The sequence below is a fragment of the Podarcis cretensis genome (assembly GCF_951804945.1).
Source record: "Podarcis cretensis genome assembly, chromosome: 4".
Taxonomy (NCBI): domain Eukaryota; kingdom Metazoa; phylum Chordata; class Lepidosauria; order Squamata; family Lacertidae; genus Podarcis; species Podarcis cretensis.
In genome coordinates this window covers 57643939-57661560 of record NC_137173.1, presented here as the reverse complement: position 1 = coordinate 57661560, position 17622 = coordinate 57643939, and the positions used below count along the sequence as shown (strand labels likewise).

Below are 17622 nucleotides of genomic sequence, written 5' to 3'. Positions count from 1 at the left end.
GCAAAGAACTGCGTTTTAATTATTTATTAGTGAACCCGGTTATATCAGCTCCTAATGTGCAAGTGATATACAGCAATACTCCCCACTAACTACGACTTCTGTGCCTGTCTTTGCCCATTTGGAGCAATGGGATATATCTACCCCCAGTTCCTCCTTAAAAACCCTTGGCTGATGCTCTGTATTCAAAATGAGCCAGGCACAGTTTGCACCTATCAGCCACTTGCGACCAAGTGAAGATACCTGGGTGCCAGGATGGTGTCTGACAGCTCCATCATCTGGAGGTGCATGCCTGGGGATCCTTGGATCTAGACTGTTTTCACACACTCATACGACATCTCGTATAATTCTATCAGTTACATTTTATCTGCATAATCAGAATGAATTTCAGGAACCAAAATGCTTTTTCTGTGCAGCAGGAACAGAGAACATCATGATAGTTAATTGTTGTCACTTGTCTCCACCTACCCCACCCCTCTGCCCTGCTCAACAGTTGTGAAGAATATTCCATTGTTATGAATAGTCAGTGTCACCATTAAGAAAAAGGGGTAAGAATAGGCCAATATATATGTGGATGGTCCCTGGGTCAAGGGACTTATCTTCTTTAAGTTCTCAGAGCTCTTAACCTAGCTCAAGGTTGCCATCTGAACTAGCCAGATGTTTTAACTGATAATCACAGCCAGTGATTGCAAAATAAGACTTTTCACAAATGTTGAAGTACGATTCAACTGCCAGTCTAGTGTGCTTCTGTATAGAGAGAATATGATGGGGTGAGGTGTGTCTCACCACAGGCAACAGAATGTCTTGTGCCAGTTTAAACTGTCTCACTATTCTTTTGGCAGCTGGCAAGTTAATGTTAACCAAGGTGTGGAGCATCAGGTGTGGGCCCTGAATGTGCCTCTCTTTCTCTCTGGCCCTCTGAACACTCCCCAGACCAACCCCCCCACTGGATCCTTTTTGCACCCTGGTGTTTTTGCTTGGCTAGAGTGTAGCCTTGAACTTGGGTGATGTCTCGTGCTTCTCTGGATGGAAGATACAGAAGTGTGTGTAAACTAGCCTGTTGTTCAGAGGGAAAATTTACATCAGTTGTTCCACCTACGGTTTCCTCTGACCCTGCCCTGCCACTAGAATCTGGCCCACAAATATTTGCCCAGAAGTGAATGTGACCATCATGCTAGAAAAGGTCTCTTCCCTCCCCTCTTTACTCTATAAGAGTTGTGGACTTTTTTATTCTTATCCAAAAGAGCAAGCTGGGACACAGTATGCCAGGCAAAGCAAATGAAAGTTTGTTTTTTCAGTAATCACCCTGCTACAAAGCAAGCTCAAGGTCTTTCACAACAGCTTTAATCTAGAGCTCTGGTTTTGGAATTGGCAACCCCCTTATCTAGAACACCCCAGTGATAATTCCACAAGGATCTCAATGCTGTGTATGATCAAAGGCTGTCTTAATTCTAAGTACAATACACTTATGCACTACTTTACTGTATGATGCTAGCATCTATTGCCATCTATTGTCCAAAAGTTGTTTCATGTTGAGGTTCATCTGGGGATTTTAAGGTAAGAAGGGGAGTTGCCATGGGAAAATGCCTGACGTAAGGCTTCTTCAAATTGGCCAGTTACTCCCTCACTTCTTAGACTTGGCCTGTGAAGTAGGGCAAAGCATGAAGGCCACTTATGAGATAAGCTAGTGGCTTTATATGAGAAGGAAATAATAAATAAACTTTCCCCTGCTTCCTTTGCAAAGCCTTTTTTCTGATTACATTTGCATAAATGTTATAATTAATGACTGACAAGTGCTGGAAGTGGATTCAAGATGGCTCCCAGTGGGCTAATGCTCTACTTGCTAAATGATTGGTCACCTACTAGGGAGAATATGAAGGTTCTTCAGAATGCAGTAGAGAAAGAAGTCTCAAACTTCAAGTGAAATGCCGCTTTGTAAAAGCATTTCACTTCACACACCCCACAGTTTAGTCTGGCAAACCGTTATGTAGGCCAATGCAGAAGCTTTTTAGTGGATCTGGAATTTAGGAATTTGTAGGCTCACCTATCCTGTTCCTTGTCGCTCTAAGACTTGGGTCTGCAAATATCTATTCAGGTAAAATTTGCGCTTAAGGTTGCAACTTCTCCTCCTTGGCAGAAGGGGGCCCTTTTATGACAGAAGGATACTAGCCTTCTGTGATCTTGCTTCTGAATCAGCGCAAATGGGTGTTGAGAGGTAGTGAGAAGAGGATGCCTCCAAATTATCAATGTCTGCTGACAATTATGGAGTCAATCTCTAGAAATGCACCAATTCTAGAAAATTCCAAGTAGTGTCTTGCTTGGGAGTATTTTGTGCACTTTATTATTTGTCCAGGGGCAGCATTTCCTGGTACACTTGAAGTTTCTAGTTCTAGATTTTCCAGTCTTTCAGGCTTTAATATTGCTGTTGATTGTTTATGGATATAACTGCGCCTTTTAACCTCTTGTTTCCTGAGATCTTGGAGAAAAATATTGCCTGCTGTGTGTAGTATAATAAGGGAAATAACATTTTCTTTCAGGTCACATAAGTCATATTATAGGACAATTTGCAAGATGATCATGGGAGCTGAAAGGAAAGGTTACAACATTTGGCCATTTTTAGGGCAAGTAAGGAGGCTGGGGGACATGGTAAAGGTAAAGGGACCCCTGACCATTAGGTCCAGTCATGACCGACTCTGGGGTTGTGGTGCTCATCTCGTTTTATTGGCCAAGGGAACTGGCGTACAGCTTCTGGGTCATGTGGCCAGCATGACTTAGCTGCTTCTGGCGAACCAGAGCAGCGCACGGAAACACCATTTACCTTCCCGCTGGAGTGGTACCTATTTATCTACTTGCACTTTGACGTGCTTTCAAACTGCTAGGTTGGCAGGAGCTGGGACCGAACAACAGGAGCTCACCCCATCTCGGGGATTCGAACCGCTGACCTTCTGATTGGCAAGTCCTAGGCTCTGTGGTTTAACCCACAGCACCACATAAAACACTACCTGGTGTGGAGAAAGTGAACAGAGAGACATTTTCCTCCCTCATACTGTTAGACCTAGGATCATCCAGTGAAGCTGAAGGTCAGAGATTTGGGGACAGACAAAAAGAAATACTTTTTCACGCAGTCCTTAGTTATCTATGTAACTCACTGTCACAAGATGTAGTAAGGGGTTTAGAGAAATTCATGGGGCCTCAGGTGATCAATGGATCCTTGTCATGATGGCTGTGCACTACCTCCACTGCTGGGTCTCTGGGGTGAGTTCTGTTTGTGCCCAGGTTCTGCTTTGGAGCTTCTAGTTTTGGCATCAAGTTAATCACTGTAAGAACAAGATGCTGGACTACATGGGCCAGCAGCGGTGTTCTTTTGTTCTGTTCAATATTGGGATCGTGCGATCAGAACCAAGGTAGGGAAATGAATTCCAGATGAACTAGTCTAGAATTTGTAAAAGCTGTGGAAGGTGCCCCCCCCCTCTTAATTTACTGAGATGTTCCTGGTGTGTGAGAGAGAATCGTTATCAGGAATGGAGAGGGTACAGCTCTGTGTTAGAGCATATGCTTTTCATGCAGAAGGTCCCAGAGTTTAACCTTGGATTCCCCAGCTGAAAAAAGGACTGGGTACCAGCTCGATGGTGATGGGAAAGGCATTTGCCTGAGAGCCACTGCCTATGAGAGTACAGTCATACCTTGGATCCTGAATGCCTTGGTACTTGGACGTTTTGGCTCCCAAATGCCGCAAACCCAGAAGTGAGTGCTCCGGTTTGCAAATGTTCTTTGGAACCTGAACGTCCGGCGCAGCTTCCAATTGGCTTCAGGAACTTCCTGCAGCCAATCAGAAGCTGTGCTTTGGTTTCCAAACGTTTTGGAAGTCAAACGGACTTCCAGAACGGATTCCGTTCAACTTCCAAAATGACTGTAACTAGTACTGGGCTAGATGGATCAGTTGTCTTACATACAGTAAGGGCATCTTATTTTAGGTGGTAAAACTTAATTTTTTGCATTTATTGACAATTACTGTATTTTGCCTAATGGCGAGGGAAAATTTCATTAGTCCCTTTCTTCCCTTGAGGTCACAATGCCATCGTTTCCCACAGAAGCTGGGATGGACACCTTGGCTTGCTCCCACTTCTCAGCCAGCTGCACACCCAATGGAATTCCAGAGAAGGAGCCTTGCAACTCCCCAGAGAAGGAAAGGAAGTGGATCAGGCCTGATATTCCAAGCAAGTGTACCTGGGAGCTTGGGAAATCTCCTTCTGAGTCGCCCCATCACCACGTTGCAAGGTAAGCTGCCATTCAATAGAACCGCAAACTGAGGTCTGATTAGCTTTGGTAGTTAGAATCCAGCGTGCTCATTTGGTTTGATACTTTGCAAACCATGTTCAGGTGCTGGTGGATATTGCTGTGGGGTTTACAGTTGTTTCCCATCCCTGCTCTATGTTCCTGTGTCTTTCTGGTTTAGATCTGAGACTCCAAAAATTATGCCAGACATCCTCAAGAAGATCGGCGATACTCCCTTGGTGCGAATCAACAAAATTGGGAAGCTCTTTGGACTTAAATGTGAACTTTGTAAGTATCTTCTGGTTAGCTGCAGTTGTAAATGCAAACATTTGTGCTGTCGCAATGATCAAGAAGGACCAGTTCAGCCAGGATTTTGGTAGTGTTTGCTGTAAACTTGGCTTGACTGTAAAGCCACTGGCCAGTTCAAAAGAGAAATACAGCATTGGGCTGATTCAGAGCTGATATCTCAAAAGCCTTTTGTTTTGTCACCTTCTGTGTTAAATTATATTTCTTTAATTTTACTTCTGTCATTTGTAGACTGCCCAATTGACAATGTCATCTGGATTGACATAAACCAGAAACAATAAAAAGAAGCCTAGAAATATAAAATATAACTAATCACAGTACAGAACTAACTAAATAAACAAACTAGTAGTGCCAAAATGATACCGAATGAATAATTAGTGGGTGTTGTCTGCAACGGGGTGCAAAGGAAGTGGGAAGGTATTGCTGCACCATGTGTGTTTGTGCACCCAGCGAGGCTATAAATTGGCCAGGTGCATTTTTCCCCTGAAAGAGGGCTAGACATTAAAAGCTGACGTGTCCCCTCTTTTTGATAAACAGGGGGAAAAGTGAAACCTAGTTGAAACCTAGTCTTTGTGCTTTCCAGTGGCAAAATGTGAGTTTTTCAATGCTGGAGGGAGTGTGAAAGACCGGATCAGCCTAAGGATGGTAGAAGATGCTGAAAGAGATGGGATTCTGAAACCTGGAGATACCATTATCGAACCAACGTCAGGAAACACAGGTACGGTTGCTTGGGAGTGAGAGCAATTGTAGTGTGTTGTTGGGCATAGCAGTAATGCAGACAGGAGGATAATAGGACAGGGGTTGCTGAACAGGTATCTGGGGGCTTTATTTCTCCCCAAAATGGAAGCAACATGATGGATATGAGAACATTAAGCTCTCCCATTGAAGTCATTGAGATAATCAAGCAATATCTCTTGTGTAAAATCATGGAGCTCTTTGTGTTTACCAAACTGAATGAGAAACACTGTCAGAACTAGTTTTCCCAACAGTTTACCTTTTAGAATCTATGTTCAATTGCATTATTTTTTTAAAGGAAACTCATCCTCCTTTTAACAATTTCCAGTCCTCTATTAGATTATGCTTTCAACAGAGCTGTGGAACGTTACTCATTCATATAGACACAATGTGATATCACATCCAGAGGAGAAAACAAGTATGAAGAAAGCTTTAGTTGTCCTTATACGCTGGTACAGTATAAGGTTAAGGACATGGTTAAGGACATGAACTATGAGCTGGAAGGTCCCTTGTGTGAATCACATTAATTCAGCCTTGAATTCACTTGATAGCTTTTACTGTGTCTCTGTCAGACACGCCCCCCCCCAATCATCATCATGTTATATAAACAGCAAATGTTGCCTGTTCCTTTTCACTGAAAGCTTTGGAAACTGTTACATCAAAGTGTTGTTTGAAAGCCCAAGGTGTCCAAGGACTGATGATGTGGTTTAATTGATCAGAAGTTGTTCAAGGGCCTTTGAATTCTTAAGTTCCTTGATGCTCCACTTAACACTCAGCAGTCAAGTCCCATTGTGATGTCAGAGAAGTTAAACCAATGGTAGCCAGAGCTGCCATGACACCTCTGGCTGCAGAGAGACACTGTGAAATCAGAGCTGATTGGCATCAAGAAATGAGGGTCATGCAGAGAGGAAGAAATAGAGGGGGCGGTTGGAAGACTGAAAAAATCAGTGAACACAGAGGAGCTTTTAAAGGGGAACAGAGCCATGATCTGTTGTAATGACTAAGCTAATCTGTAACACAGGGGCGTTGTAAGGATTACTGAGCAATGTATATGAACAGATAGCTTTTCCTACCTAAATAGTAAGCAGTCTTATTGGATTAGCTTTTCACTCTTCTCTTGGGAATCTTCCAGTGCTGCATAATTCCGCAAACATATTAGAACATCAATACTGCTTTTGTTAAAAAGAACAGTGTGATGTTTGGCATCTCTTAATATCTAAGCTGTACCTCTTGCTCTCCTACACTCTCAGAAAACACAGACCGCTCTGTTGTGGTTCTGTTCTGCACAGGCCGAATTTAGAGTATTATGATTGTGTTACGTACAAGTGGACACAAAACTTCACAGCAGGTAGTTGTCCTTGTAGTTGAAACAGCCTTAGTTTTTACAGTGAATGTATTGAATGCTTTCTCGCCAATCTCTGAAATGGTACCTTCCAGTGGTTAGTGATATTGCCCCCTGATGTCTGGGGAAAAGATGAAGCAGGATGTAATCCTAAACTGCCATGTGTGTTGGGAGAGAACCATACACACAACTAGAAGTGTCTTGAAAGCTTTTTTAACTACAGCCAGAAACTTGGCTAAACAGGCAGACTTCTTGTTAATATAAAAACGGCTTGTTCTATCAGTATGAGTACCCAGTTGGTCCAGAATGGCAGGGCATACATTTCAGGGATGTCATAACTCAGTGGTAGAACATATGCTCTACGTACAGAAGGTCTCAGGCTCAAATCCCTGGCATCTCTAGAAAAGACTGGAAAAGGTTCCTTTCTGAATACCTGGAGAGACAGGTCAGTTGGTGTAGACCTGCCTTCCCCAAACTGGTACCTTCTCAGATGTTTTGAACCACACCTCTCATTATCTTTGACCATTGACCATGGTGGTTGGGACTGTTAGTAACTCTAGTCAAAAACATCTACAGAGCACTAGCTTGAGGAAAACGGATATACAGTGGTGCCCCGCAAGACGAACGCCTCGCAAGACAGAAAACCCACTAGACGAAAGGGTTTTCCGTTTTGGAGGCGCTTCGCAAAACGAATTTCCCTATGAGCTTGCTTCGCAAGACGAAATGTCTTGCGAGTTCCTATGGGTTTCCCCCCTTTTCCCCCCCTTTTCCTAAGCCGCTAAGCCGCTTATCAGCTGATCTGCTGATAAGCCGCTTAACAGCTGATCCGCTAAAAGCCGCTAAACCGCTAATAGCGCTAATCCGCTAAGCTGTCAATGGGCTTGCTTCGCAAGACGAAAAAACTGCTATACGAAGAGCCTCACGGAACGGATTAATTTCGTCTTGCAAGGCACCACTGTAGACAGTACTATATGAGATAGGCAACCAGTTGGACTCTGTATAAGGCTGGTTCCTGTGCTCCTGCAAGTAAAGAGTTTTAAAATATAAATGTGTGGCTTCCTTAGTGATGCATTTCCTTGGTTCCAGGGATCGGACTGGCTTTGGCAGCTGCAGTGAAAGGCTACCGCTGTATCATCGTCATGCCAGAGAAAATGAGCATGGAGAAGGTCAGAGCTGCTTATCATTTCAGATGCTTACAAATCGTCACTTGTTGTGTAATTGGTTAACTGGGACATCGTTAGCCAGCAACGCAGATGGCTGCATATGGGGTAGATGCTGTTTAATACGGTAGTTCTGAAACTTGCTGTTTCAGTGAGGTAGCAAAATGTTTAATGAGGTTCAGGATTTGGACTGACATTCAGTATTTAAAGTTTAGCCTGGCATTACGCTGGGAGTAAAATAGCTAACATCTGAATTAATACATAGTGAAAGCCATTCAAAGTCTTATAGCTTAAAGTTTAATTTCCCCGTTGCTCAGGTGTGGTGCATTTCACAAATTTGCTTTTTTGAAATCAGGTGGATGTTCTGCGAGCTCTTGGGGCAGAAATTGTGAGGACTCCAACTACTGCTAGATTTGACTCTCCAGAATCTCATGTCGGCGTGGCATGGAGACTGAAAAATGAAATCCCTAATTCCCACATATTGGATCAGGTAAAGAGGCAGAAGGAGAGAAGTACTTCAGATCGCTCGGTCCTAAGTGGAATACAGTCCTTTTCATTCATTGTTCTAATATCTCCGTGAAGCTTGTTCTAATATCTCATGTTATAATTCCCAATTCTCAGGCAAAGGGATGGAAAAGTCTCTGCCTGAAACCCAGGACAGCCTTCACAGGTCAATATAGACCAGACTTCCCTGACTTGGTGCCTTTCAAGTATTTTGGACTACTCATCCCATCAACATCAGTCGGTGTGACTAATGGTCAGTTATGACTGGAGCTGTAGTCTAAAACATTTGGAGTGGCACAGGTTGGGAAAAGCTGATGTAGACAATACTGAGCTAAGAGAACCAATGTTTCATTATAAGTCAGCTTCCTATATAATCTTAAGTCAATTGGACTAAAGTTAATTGCATTTAACTTGTCCTCCAACTCATAAACAATTGTCATCCTGTGGGTGGGGCTCCATTGTGGGCTAGTTAGCCACTGAAGAGGAGCAAGCATTGGTGGTACGTAAGGAGCTTGAACACCTCTATAGTAGTAAAAAAATAATAAGTTAAGTGGTGCTGAGATAGTAATTGGAACTCCCTTCCTAATGCTATCTGATAGGTTCCTTCATTATATTCTTTTTGGTGCCTGCTGAAGACATTTTTATTTAGACAAGTCTTCCCAGGTGTTTAGAAAGTGTGTATGAGTTCTACTTTGTTTTAGCCTATTCTGTTGTGGGTTAAACTTTTGGTATGTTTTAAATTATGGTTGTGAGCATTTCAGTGAGCATTTTATTGTTTTATCTTTTTTGTAAACCACTTTACAAAATCAAGCGGTATGTAAATTTTATGAAATTAAATAATAGTACTTTGGCAAAGAAATACCCCATGTTCTACTCTGGGGGTATATCAGGGAACAGGGCCTCCTCAGCAGTGGCCCAAAATTCCAGAAACCAGATCCGTGGAAGATCAGGCAGGTGCTATATGTAGGGATTTTCAAGTGGGCTTTAAAGACTTTCGCTCCCTCTCTGTAACTTTCTGTGGATGAGGTAAATTAGACCGTCAAGATAATGTCCTAAATTGAAACATGGGAAACTCCCTTCTACTGAGTCAGGCCACTGGTCATCTAGCCCAGTTTTGTCTACTGGCAGCTGCTCTCCAGGGTTTCAGGCAGTTTTCCCCAGCCCTGTCTCAAAACACCAGGAATTGAACCTGGCTCCTTTTGCATGATGTGCTCTGTCATTGAGCTATGGCCCTTCCTGAGAGCATGAGGATTTGGGGAGGCAGGTTGTTCTTGTGTTTACTTTTTAGATTATTGTTTAATGGGCTTGCTTTTAATGGTACTTGTAATAGCTGCTTTTTGCTATTGTATACTGCTTAGTGGAGGTTTCTTCCTTTAAAAAGCAGCTTATAGATTTATTAAACATTTAAGTCCAGTGACAGCCCTCTTTGTAAACTTGCCAGACTGTTGTTTTTCTACATTTTCCTTTCATTTTTCAACATAGTACCGCAACGCCAGCAACCCCCTGGCCCATTACGATTCCACGGCTGAGGAGATCCTGCAGCAGTGTGATGGTATGTTCAGCGGGCGGGTAACCCTTGGGCCCCTCATCCTAGATGCTTTGAGAAAAGGGGGTTCTGGGAAATTGCAAGGCTACTATAGGGCCAGGATGCATAGAGACGTGGCGTCAGTGGGTCTCCAACAGCCCCCAAGCTACTTTTTTCCTGCAAGTTTGCCATGCCCGAGAATTATAGAGTTGGAAGGGACCCCATGGGTCATCTAGTCCAACCCCCTGCAAGGCAGGAATCTCAACTAAAGCATCCGTGACAGATGGCCATCCAACCTCTGCTTAAAAACCTCCAAGGAAGGAGAACCCATCACCTCCCGAGAAGTGTTATGACGTCTTTTAATTTGCATGGTGTTCTAATGGCTGGAATCAAGATAAGGCTTCAACATTGCTATAACTTAGCAATTCCACAGCACATCCCAGTGCATAAAGTATTTTACAACTCTTCTCTCAAATTATTCTCACAATAGCTCTCTGTGGCTGGTTAGGCTCGGTGCCAATTAACATGTTGCAACAGAGCGGATGTACTACCATGTATTTGTGTCACTGGGTAAATGAGGTACATGTCCGCTTCACACATTATCAAGTACACCCTAAATGGAGCATTGCATGAGTGTGGGGTGGACCTGCGACATCCACAACATGTGAACCAGTAGCTAGAGACAGTGCTTTACCTAAAACCATTGGTGGAGCTTTGTGCCAGAGCAAAGATTTAGATATTGGTTTCCCATCTTCAAAGCCCATATCTATATCTCTAAATGAATATCTCATAGATCCATAGATACAGGATTATTGTTTCATTTGCTTATGTATTATTACATGCCCTAGGCTTTCAGGACCTGGCAGGCCAGACAGATTAGTAAATAAATACATTTGCTGGCATTTGCTATAGAGTGGAAATGTGAATCTAGGATTCACATAATCTATGGATTCTCTCTTATGTTTATGCAGTTAATCTGGGCTCCAGTTGATGTTTTGGGGAACAATTCTATGATTAAGTTGCGATTCCTGCATTGTAGGGGGTTGGACTAGGTCATGTTCACAGTACAGTCGTTACCTCTACTTACGTATTCCTCTTGATACGGAATCTTCGGGTTACAGCCATGGCAAACCCGGAAGTGTCTACTTCCGGGTTTCGCCGTGCGCACATGTGCAGAAGCGCACCTCTATTTACATAATTTTCAGGGTGCGAATGGACCCCCAGAATGAATTAAGTTTGTATCCGGAGGGTCCACTGTATAACCTATTGCATTTTTTGCATTTGCTAGCTTAAGGCCAGTAGAGGGAGCTCCCACATAGCATTTTTGTCTGACGAAATGTGTTTCTTCTGCCTGTGCCATACTGAGGCAAAAACCCTTATACTAGAATTGGCTAAAAGACTGTATCCATTCAGATTTGTGTCTTTAATTCTTTTTGGCCACTTCAACTGTACACATGTTTCTGCCTCTCTGATAGGTCATTTAGACATGATTGTAGCTGGAGCGGGTACAGGAGGCACCATCACTGGCATTGCCCGAAAACTAAAGGAGAAATGCCCTGAATGCAAAGTAAGTCCCAGGCTAGGGCAGGCATCTCAACCACTGCTTCATCATTTTCCATTGTTTATGGATTTATGTGATCCCGAGCCTTATTGGGGTATAGGGAGTCTCATGAGCCTTGTGTTTTCTTCACCCTACTGCGTTATATCTGTTTGTCAAGCCTTCTGTTCTCATGTTCCAGGATGGGCCCAGGCAGACAGGCATTTCTGCCCTTAAAGCAGGCACTGGGACCTGTGAGACAGGCTTCTCTCAACCAGAGTTTGCTTCCATTCTGTTCCATGGCTTCTGGGGTGACAGCCTTCACCATGCACACAGATCTGCCCCCAAAATGGAGCTCATTAGCAGTCGTGGTGCCTGGGAAAAGCACTGTTGTTGCCATGATGACATGGATTGCCACCAGCTATATCATTGATTGCTGCCTGTACACTTGCTATTTGCATTTTTATCCTCATGTATGTATGTCTAAGGAAAGTTGGGACTACTTGCACAGGCAGAACATTCCTATGTAGACCAGCTCATTATGTTCATGTTAAGCATTCTTGATGCAAGAGTGTCCTTTATACTGTTGCACACCTTGCATCACTTATTCCTTATCCTTAACTATGCACCTGGAAGCCCACAAGGGAAAAGCAGTTGGGGAACGATTCTGAACAGAAAACCAGCTGTCAAGGATAGGGTCAAGTACACCCCAGAGCCAGTCTCCTTGGCATGGATGTTGAAATCATCCAAAACCAGCAGTCCTGGGGTTCCTCAACACCAGCTCTTAGACCAGCTCTGTCAGTTCAGGCAGGGAGACTCTAGCAAGGTGGGCAGTAAACAAACAGAATCCCTAGTCTATTCTGATTCCCCAGTGCCAGGAACACAAACTCTAGATCAACCCCCCGAACTAGACAGAAATTCCTATACTTTTAAAAATTTGGGCAGAATTGTGTGAAATTTGCCAGCAAGGTCACCCCTTTGGAGAATGTAAATACTACCAATTTTGAGAAAGATGTTTCAAAGAATCTAATAATTTTATTGTGTCCAACATAGGCATTTCATCCTCACATGAAACAGAATACTTAGTAGAATCTTAAGAGTAATAAAACACGCTGGACATCTTGTATCCTGTACTGTGATTCCTTACAAAATTATTTGAGTGATATGGAGATGTATGTCACTGAGCACATAATATCATGTTTCTGTCTGTATCACCTGTTGGGGTTATATATATGTAATGAGAGCTAACATCTGAATGGATCCAGAGCACACTTGTTGACATTCGCCCTTTTACTAAGCCAAACGAAAGCAGTGTAGGAGCAAGTGAGTTTTTTCACGTGTTTTAAAAGCAATGATTGACATCAGGTTTGGTGTTTTCCAAGTTTTAATGACAGGGAAAACATCTTTGCAATGCCACAACAATTTTGACTTACTATGACTGATTTAACAATGCTGTTCTTGATAGCCAAACGCTAACTCAATGCTAAAACCTCTCTTGCAGATTATAGGTGTTGATCCCGAAGGATCCATTCTTGCAGAGCCTGAAGGACTAAATAATACAGACAGGACAACTTATGAAGTGGAAGGGATTGGATACGACTTCATCCCTACTGTTCTGGACAGATCAGTAAGTCAGACTCCCCTCATGTGCATGACTTACAGTCCCCTTACTGCTGAACACATCTTGCTGGTGTGTCCATAATTCTTAGGTCTTTGGAAAGGCCTTTTTTGCATCTGATTTCCTGCTGTGAACTTAGTCACGCTTCCTCAGGAAATGCATAGACACTTTGCTTTCCAAGTTTTCCTATGTCCTTTTTCATAGATCCCCTCACTTTGTCTTTATTTCCCTGTGGCTACATGTGGCTCATTCCTTGCCAAAATAATGCACGCAGAGCAAATAATGGAGCTCAGAAATGCATATGCAAATGTGCCTAATATTTTCCCATTGAGCAGTAGAAAATCTGTGGATGTAGTCAACTGCCTTCTGCTGACCCAGACCATTGGTTGCTCTAGTTCAATATTGTCTACACTGCTGCTCTCCAGGGTTTTTGGGCAGGAGTGTTTAGCAGCTGTACCCGAAGATGCCAAGGATTAAATATAAACATCCACCACTGAAATGCACAATAAAACAACCCCATTAATACAGCACAGCAGTTGAAACAGGAGACTGAGGAGATCGAGGGGATGTCTGTATATGTGGGCAGCAGGAAGACAGTTTCCAGATTTCTCCCAAATTTGTGGCAGTGGACCCAAGAGTCTGCCACTAGAATCCATGTCTTCTGTCCCACACTGAATTTCTTGGCCTGCTTAGTATCGACTTAAGGGCCCAAGTGCAGAGACAGGTTCAAGGCTTCATGGGGTTTTTTTGTTTCCTCACCCTTTCTTCCAGTTGGTGGACAAATGGTACAAGTGTAATGATGAAGAATCTTTTGCCTGTGCGCGCATGTTAATCAGAGATGAAGGATTGCTGTGTGGTAAGTGCTTTCTGAGAGCTATATTTGTATTCGTTGAGAATTGAGTACTCAAAGTGACAGTAACAGTTGAGAAGGAACCTCTTTGCTCTTGAGACCAAGTCATACTTTCCTTTTTGTCACACTAGTGGGTCACTGGTATATGTGTATTGTAAAGCACCACGTTTGTTAGCTTTTGAAAAAATAAATAAAAACAGCAGTATTCTTAATTGCCTGCATAGGCCTGGCAGAATAGAAGAGTTTTCTGCAGGCATTCAAAAGTTGGCACAGAAGGCACCCGTTGTTCAGACATTAGAAGACAATGTCACTTCTTTTAGAATATATATCCAGTTAAGCACCTGCAACTGTACCTGTAGTTGCTTCTCGGCTTCAGCACACAATAAAGGCAGCTCTAATTATAGAGCCTTTTCTTATTTTAAATTTTTTATTTAAAATAACTACATACAGTCAGAGAATCATCTCTGAATACTCCACAGAGCTTTGTCAAAGCATTTATGCTAAAATCATCACAATCTTAACAAACACAAAATGATGCATTATAACCTCCATCGCTTTGGCGGTTCCAACTGAACATTTCCATGAAAGGAATGAGTCTTTGCTGCTATTTGCTGGCTCTTGCAGAACACCAAGCTTTTCTGAACAGAAAGAATGAGGAAATGATTGCTTGGGTTGTTTTCTTCCCTCCGACACCGCTGTTGCCTGTATGACACACATGCCAGTCTTGGTTATAATATGGCAGTAGCAGAAAGGCAATCTTGAGAGGTAAGGCAAAAGATTCAGTTAGAAAAGTCAGCTCCAAGGTGCTGGGGGTTTTTTTTGCCAACATTTTTACATAACTCCATTACACCATGTAACAAAATTGAATTTCCAGTGCATTTCTGGGAACAAGTTGTGAGATAGTGGCTTGCACCAGGCTGGTCTATTTAACGATGCTTTCTTATCCTGGGGTGAGTAGGGATATGTCCTTTTTACAGTTATTGATGGATGAGCACTTTGGGGCACTTCTGTTGTTGTTTGAATACTTGTTGTGCCGTATGTTTTATATGAATTGTAAGTCACTTTGAGACACCTTTTTTGTGGAAATTGATGAGATATTGATAATGTATACTTTGTTAATGATCAAGTTACTAGGACTGCAGGCTCTCCCACTATTCTTTGTCTCCTTTTACATCTGCATTTTCAAAATGGCTTCCATGCAGTTTTAATGGTGTCCTCTGTCTTCTGTCAGGTGGCAGCTCAGGCAGTGCTATGTCTGTTGCCGTCAAGGCTGCCAAAGAGCTGAAAGAAGGACAACGCTGTGTCGTCATCCTTCCAGATTCTGTCAGGAACTACATGTAAGTAGGTGTCTTATTTCTCTGTTCCTGATGCTGACTGTGAGGTAGGGGACCCTACCTGCACGACTAGCACTGCACCTCTGAATGTGATGGTGGCAGCAGCATGGCTAAGTGGCTCCAGGACCGCTGCTGTAGTGTATGAAAGGCAGCTAGCATAATAATAATAATTAATAATAATAATTTTATACCCCGCCCATCTGGTGGCTGGGTTTCCCCAGCCACTCTGAGCGGCTCCCAACAGAATGTTAAAAACATCGAACATTAAAAACTACCCAAACAGGGCTGCCTTCAGATGTTTTCTAAAAGTCAGGAAGTTGTTTATTTCCTTGACATCTGATGGGAGGGCGTTCCACAGGGCAGGCGCCGCTACCGAGAAGGCCCTCTGCCTGTTTCCCTGTAGCTTCAGTGAGGAAACTGCCAGAAGACCCTCAGCACTGGATCTCAGTGTCCGGGCAGAATGATGGGGGTGAAGACGCTCCTTCAGGTATACTGGGCCAAGGCCATTTAGGGCTTTAAAGGTCAGCACCAACACTTGGAATTGTGCTCGGAAACGTACAGGGAGCCAATGTAGGTCTTTCAAGACTGGTGTTATATGGTCTCAGTGGCCACTCCTAGTCACCAGTCTTGCTGCTGCATTCTAGATTAATTGTAGTTTCCAGGTCACCTTCAAAGGTAGCCCCATGTAGAGCACATTGCAGTAGTCCAAGCTGGAGATAACAGAGGATGGGCACTTGAGGTTATGGCATCTCAGATGAGGCCCACCCTCTCACACTCACTGCCATTGCCCCTGTGCTGCCCTCCCACCTCAAGCTCACTCACTCTGAGAGACTGCCACTGTTCAGTGACTTTCTTGGGTCTGGACCCCCCTCTGCCAGTTTTTCCACCCATCCTTCCTGCTGCCACTTTCATGCCCTAGCCCAGCCATGTTGACTTCTCCCTTGCAGGACTGGTGCCTGTGTCATGGCCCAGTTTGACCTGTGGGTGAGCCAGCCTGATTATATTCTCCTTATGTAGACTTTTACAACTGTCTCACTGAGAACCAAGCGTATTAAAAGAGAGCTGTTTATTCTACGTGCAAGCTATGAAATGTTATGCCATGTCATCCTTTACAGCTTATTTGCTTTTAAGGCAGGTATAACCTAAATTGCTACTTGTGACTTGTTTTGTTTCTTGATTGCTTCCAGGTCCAAGTTTTTGAATGACAAATGGATGACTCAAAAAGGCTTCATGAAAGAAGAAGATGACATTATTAACAAGCCCTGGTGAGGTGACCATGCCTGTGAAGGCTTAGTAAAATAAGTTGCGACCAAAAACCCACCCTTAAGTCAAAATATTTTTTCTAATATGGATAGTTAAGTCTACACAAGCTAACTTCATAAATATGTCCAGAAGTAATGTTGCTTTGGATAATTGCTGCTGTTTGAAGTTATCTGCCCCTCTACCTGCATCTACCTCCACCTCAGTCATAAATATTAAAATGGCATCCTAGTGCCTTGTTGGCATTACTCAGCTTTAACTAGGGAGTTTATAGGGCAGTCATTATTCAGTACTAGTTCTGGTATAATCCATTTACAAATTGGGGGAGGAAATTAAGGGTACATTTCTTGCCAGTGTGGTATAGTGGTTAAGAGCAGTGGACTCGTAATCTGGTGAACTGGGTTCGCTTCCCCGCTCCTCCGCATGCAGCTGTTGGGTGACCTTGGGCTAGTCACACTTCTCTGAAGTCTCTCAGCCTCACTCACCTCACAGAGTGTTTGTTGTGGGGTAGGAAGGGAAATGAGATTGTTGGCCTTTTTGAAACTCCTTAGGGTAGTGATAAAGTGGGATATCAAATCCAAACTCTTCTTCTTCTTTTCTTAAATTCTCTCCCCCCCCCCTCTATTTTTGCTGTGACGATTATGCATGGAGGAAGTGAAACTGAAGAGAAAGGCAATGACTTGGCAAAGTCTGAACCTAGGTCTCCAAGATGCAGTAACATTACAACTCATATTGTCCACACTGACCCACTCTAGGCTCTGGAGATATAACAGTGTTTGTTCGTGTTGAAGATACAATTCCAGCTATACTAAACTAGGCATTAGATTTTGATTTCCATGTTAACCTGTTGCAGCAAAAGGGTCTTATGGCACCATATACATTGGTACCTCGCAAGACGAATGCCTCGCAAGACGAAAAACGCGCAAGACGAAAGAGTTTTCCGTTTTTTGAGTCGTTCCGCAAGACGAATTTCCCTATGGGCTTGCTTCGCAAGACGAAACATCTTGCGAGTTCTTGCGAGTTTGTTTCCTTTTTCTTAAAGCCGCTAAGCCGTTAATAGCCGCTAAGCCGTTAATAGCCGCTAAGCCGCTAATAGCCGTGCTTCACAAGACGAAAAAACCGCAAGACGAAGAGACTCGCAGAACGGATTAATTTCATCTTGCGAGGCACCACTGTAGG

The 17622-nt window shown here is 43.3% G+C and overlaps 1 protein-coding gene across 4 annotated transcripts in view; it reads left to right on the top strand.

Annotated features, from left to right (window-relative positions):
• Positions 1 to 17622, top strand: part of LOC307215377 (cystathionine beta-synthase-like) — a 39332-nt gene that overhangs the window by 10304 nt on the left and 11406 nt on the right. For 3 of the 4 annotated variants that reach the window (XM_079974571.1, XM_079974572.1, XM_079974573.1), the window contains exons 2-12: positions 4064 to 4275; positions 4454 to 4560; positions 5162 to 5296; positions 7742 to 7821; positions 8171 to 8305; positions 9802 to 9871; positions 11320 to 11411; positions 12883 to 13008; positions 13771 to 13855; positions 15081 to 15186; positions 16371 to 16448. In XM_079974571.1, the coding sequence (XP_079830697.1) occupies positions 4070 to 4275; positions 4454 to 4560; positions 5162 to 5296; positions 7742 to 7821; positions 8171 to 8305; positions 9802 to 9871; positions 11320 to 11411; positions 12883 to 13008; positions 13771 to 13855; positions 15081 to 15186; positions 16371 to 16448 (1220 nt within the window). In that variant the 5' untranslated portion in view covers positions 4064 to 4069. Of the gene's footprint in view, positions 1 to 876; positions 1039 to 4063; positions 4276 to 4453; positions 4561 to 5161; positions 5297 to 7741; positions 7822 to 8170; positions 8306 to 9801; positions 9872 to 11319; positions 11412 to 12882; positions 13009 to 13770; positions 13856 to 15080; positions 15187 to 16370; positions 16449 to 17622 lie in introns of those variants that run through there. The other variant, XM_079974570.1, reaches the window with a different exon arrangement.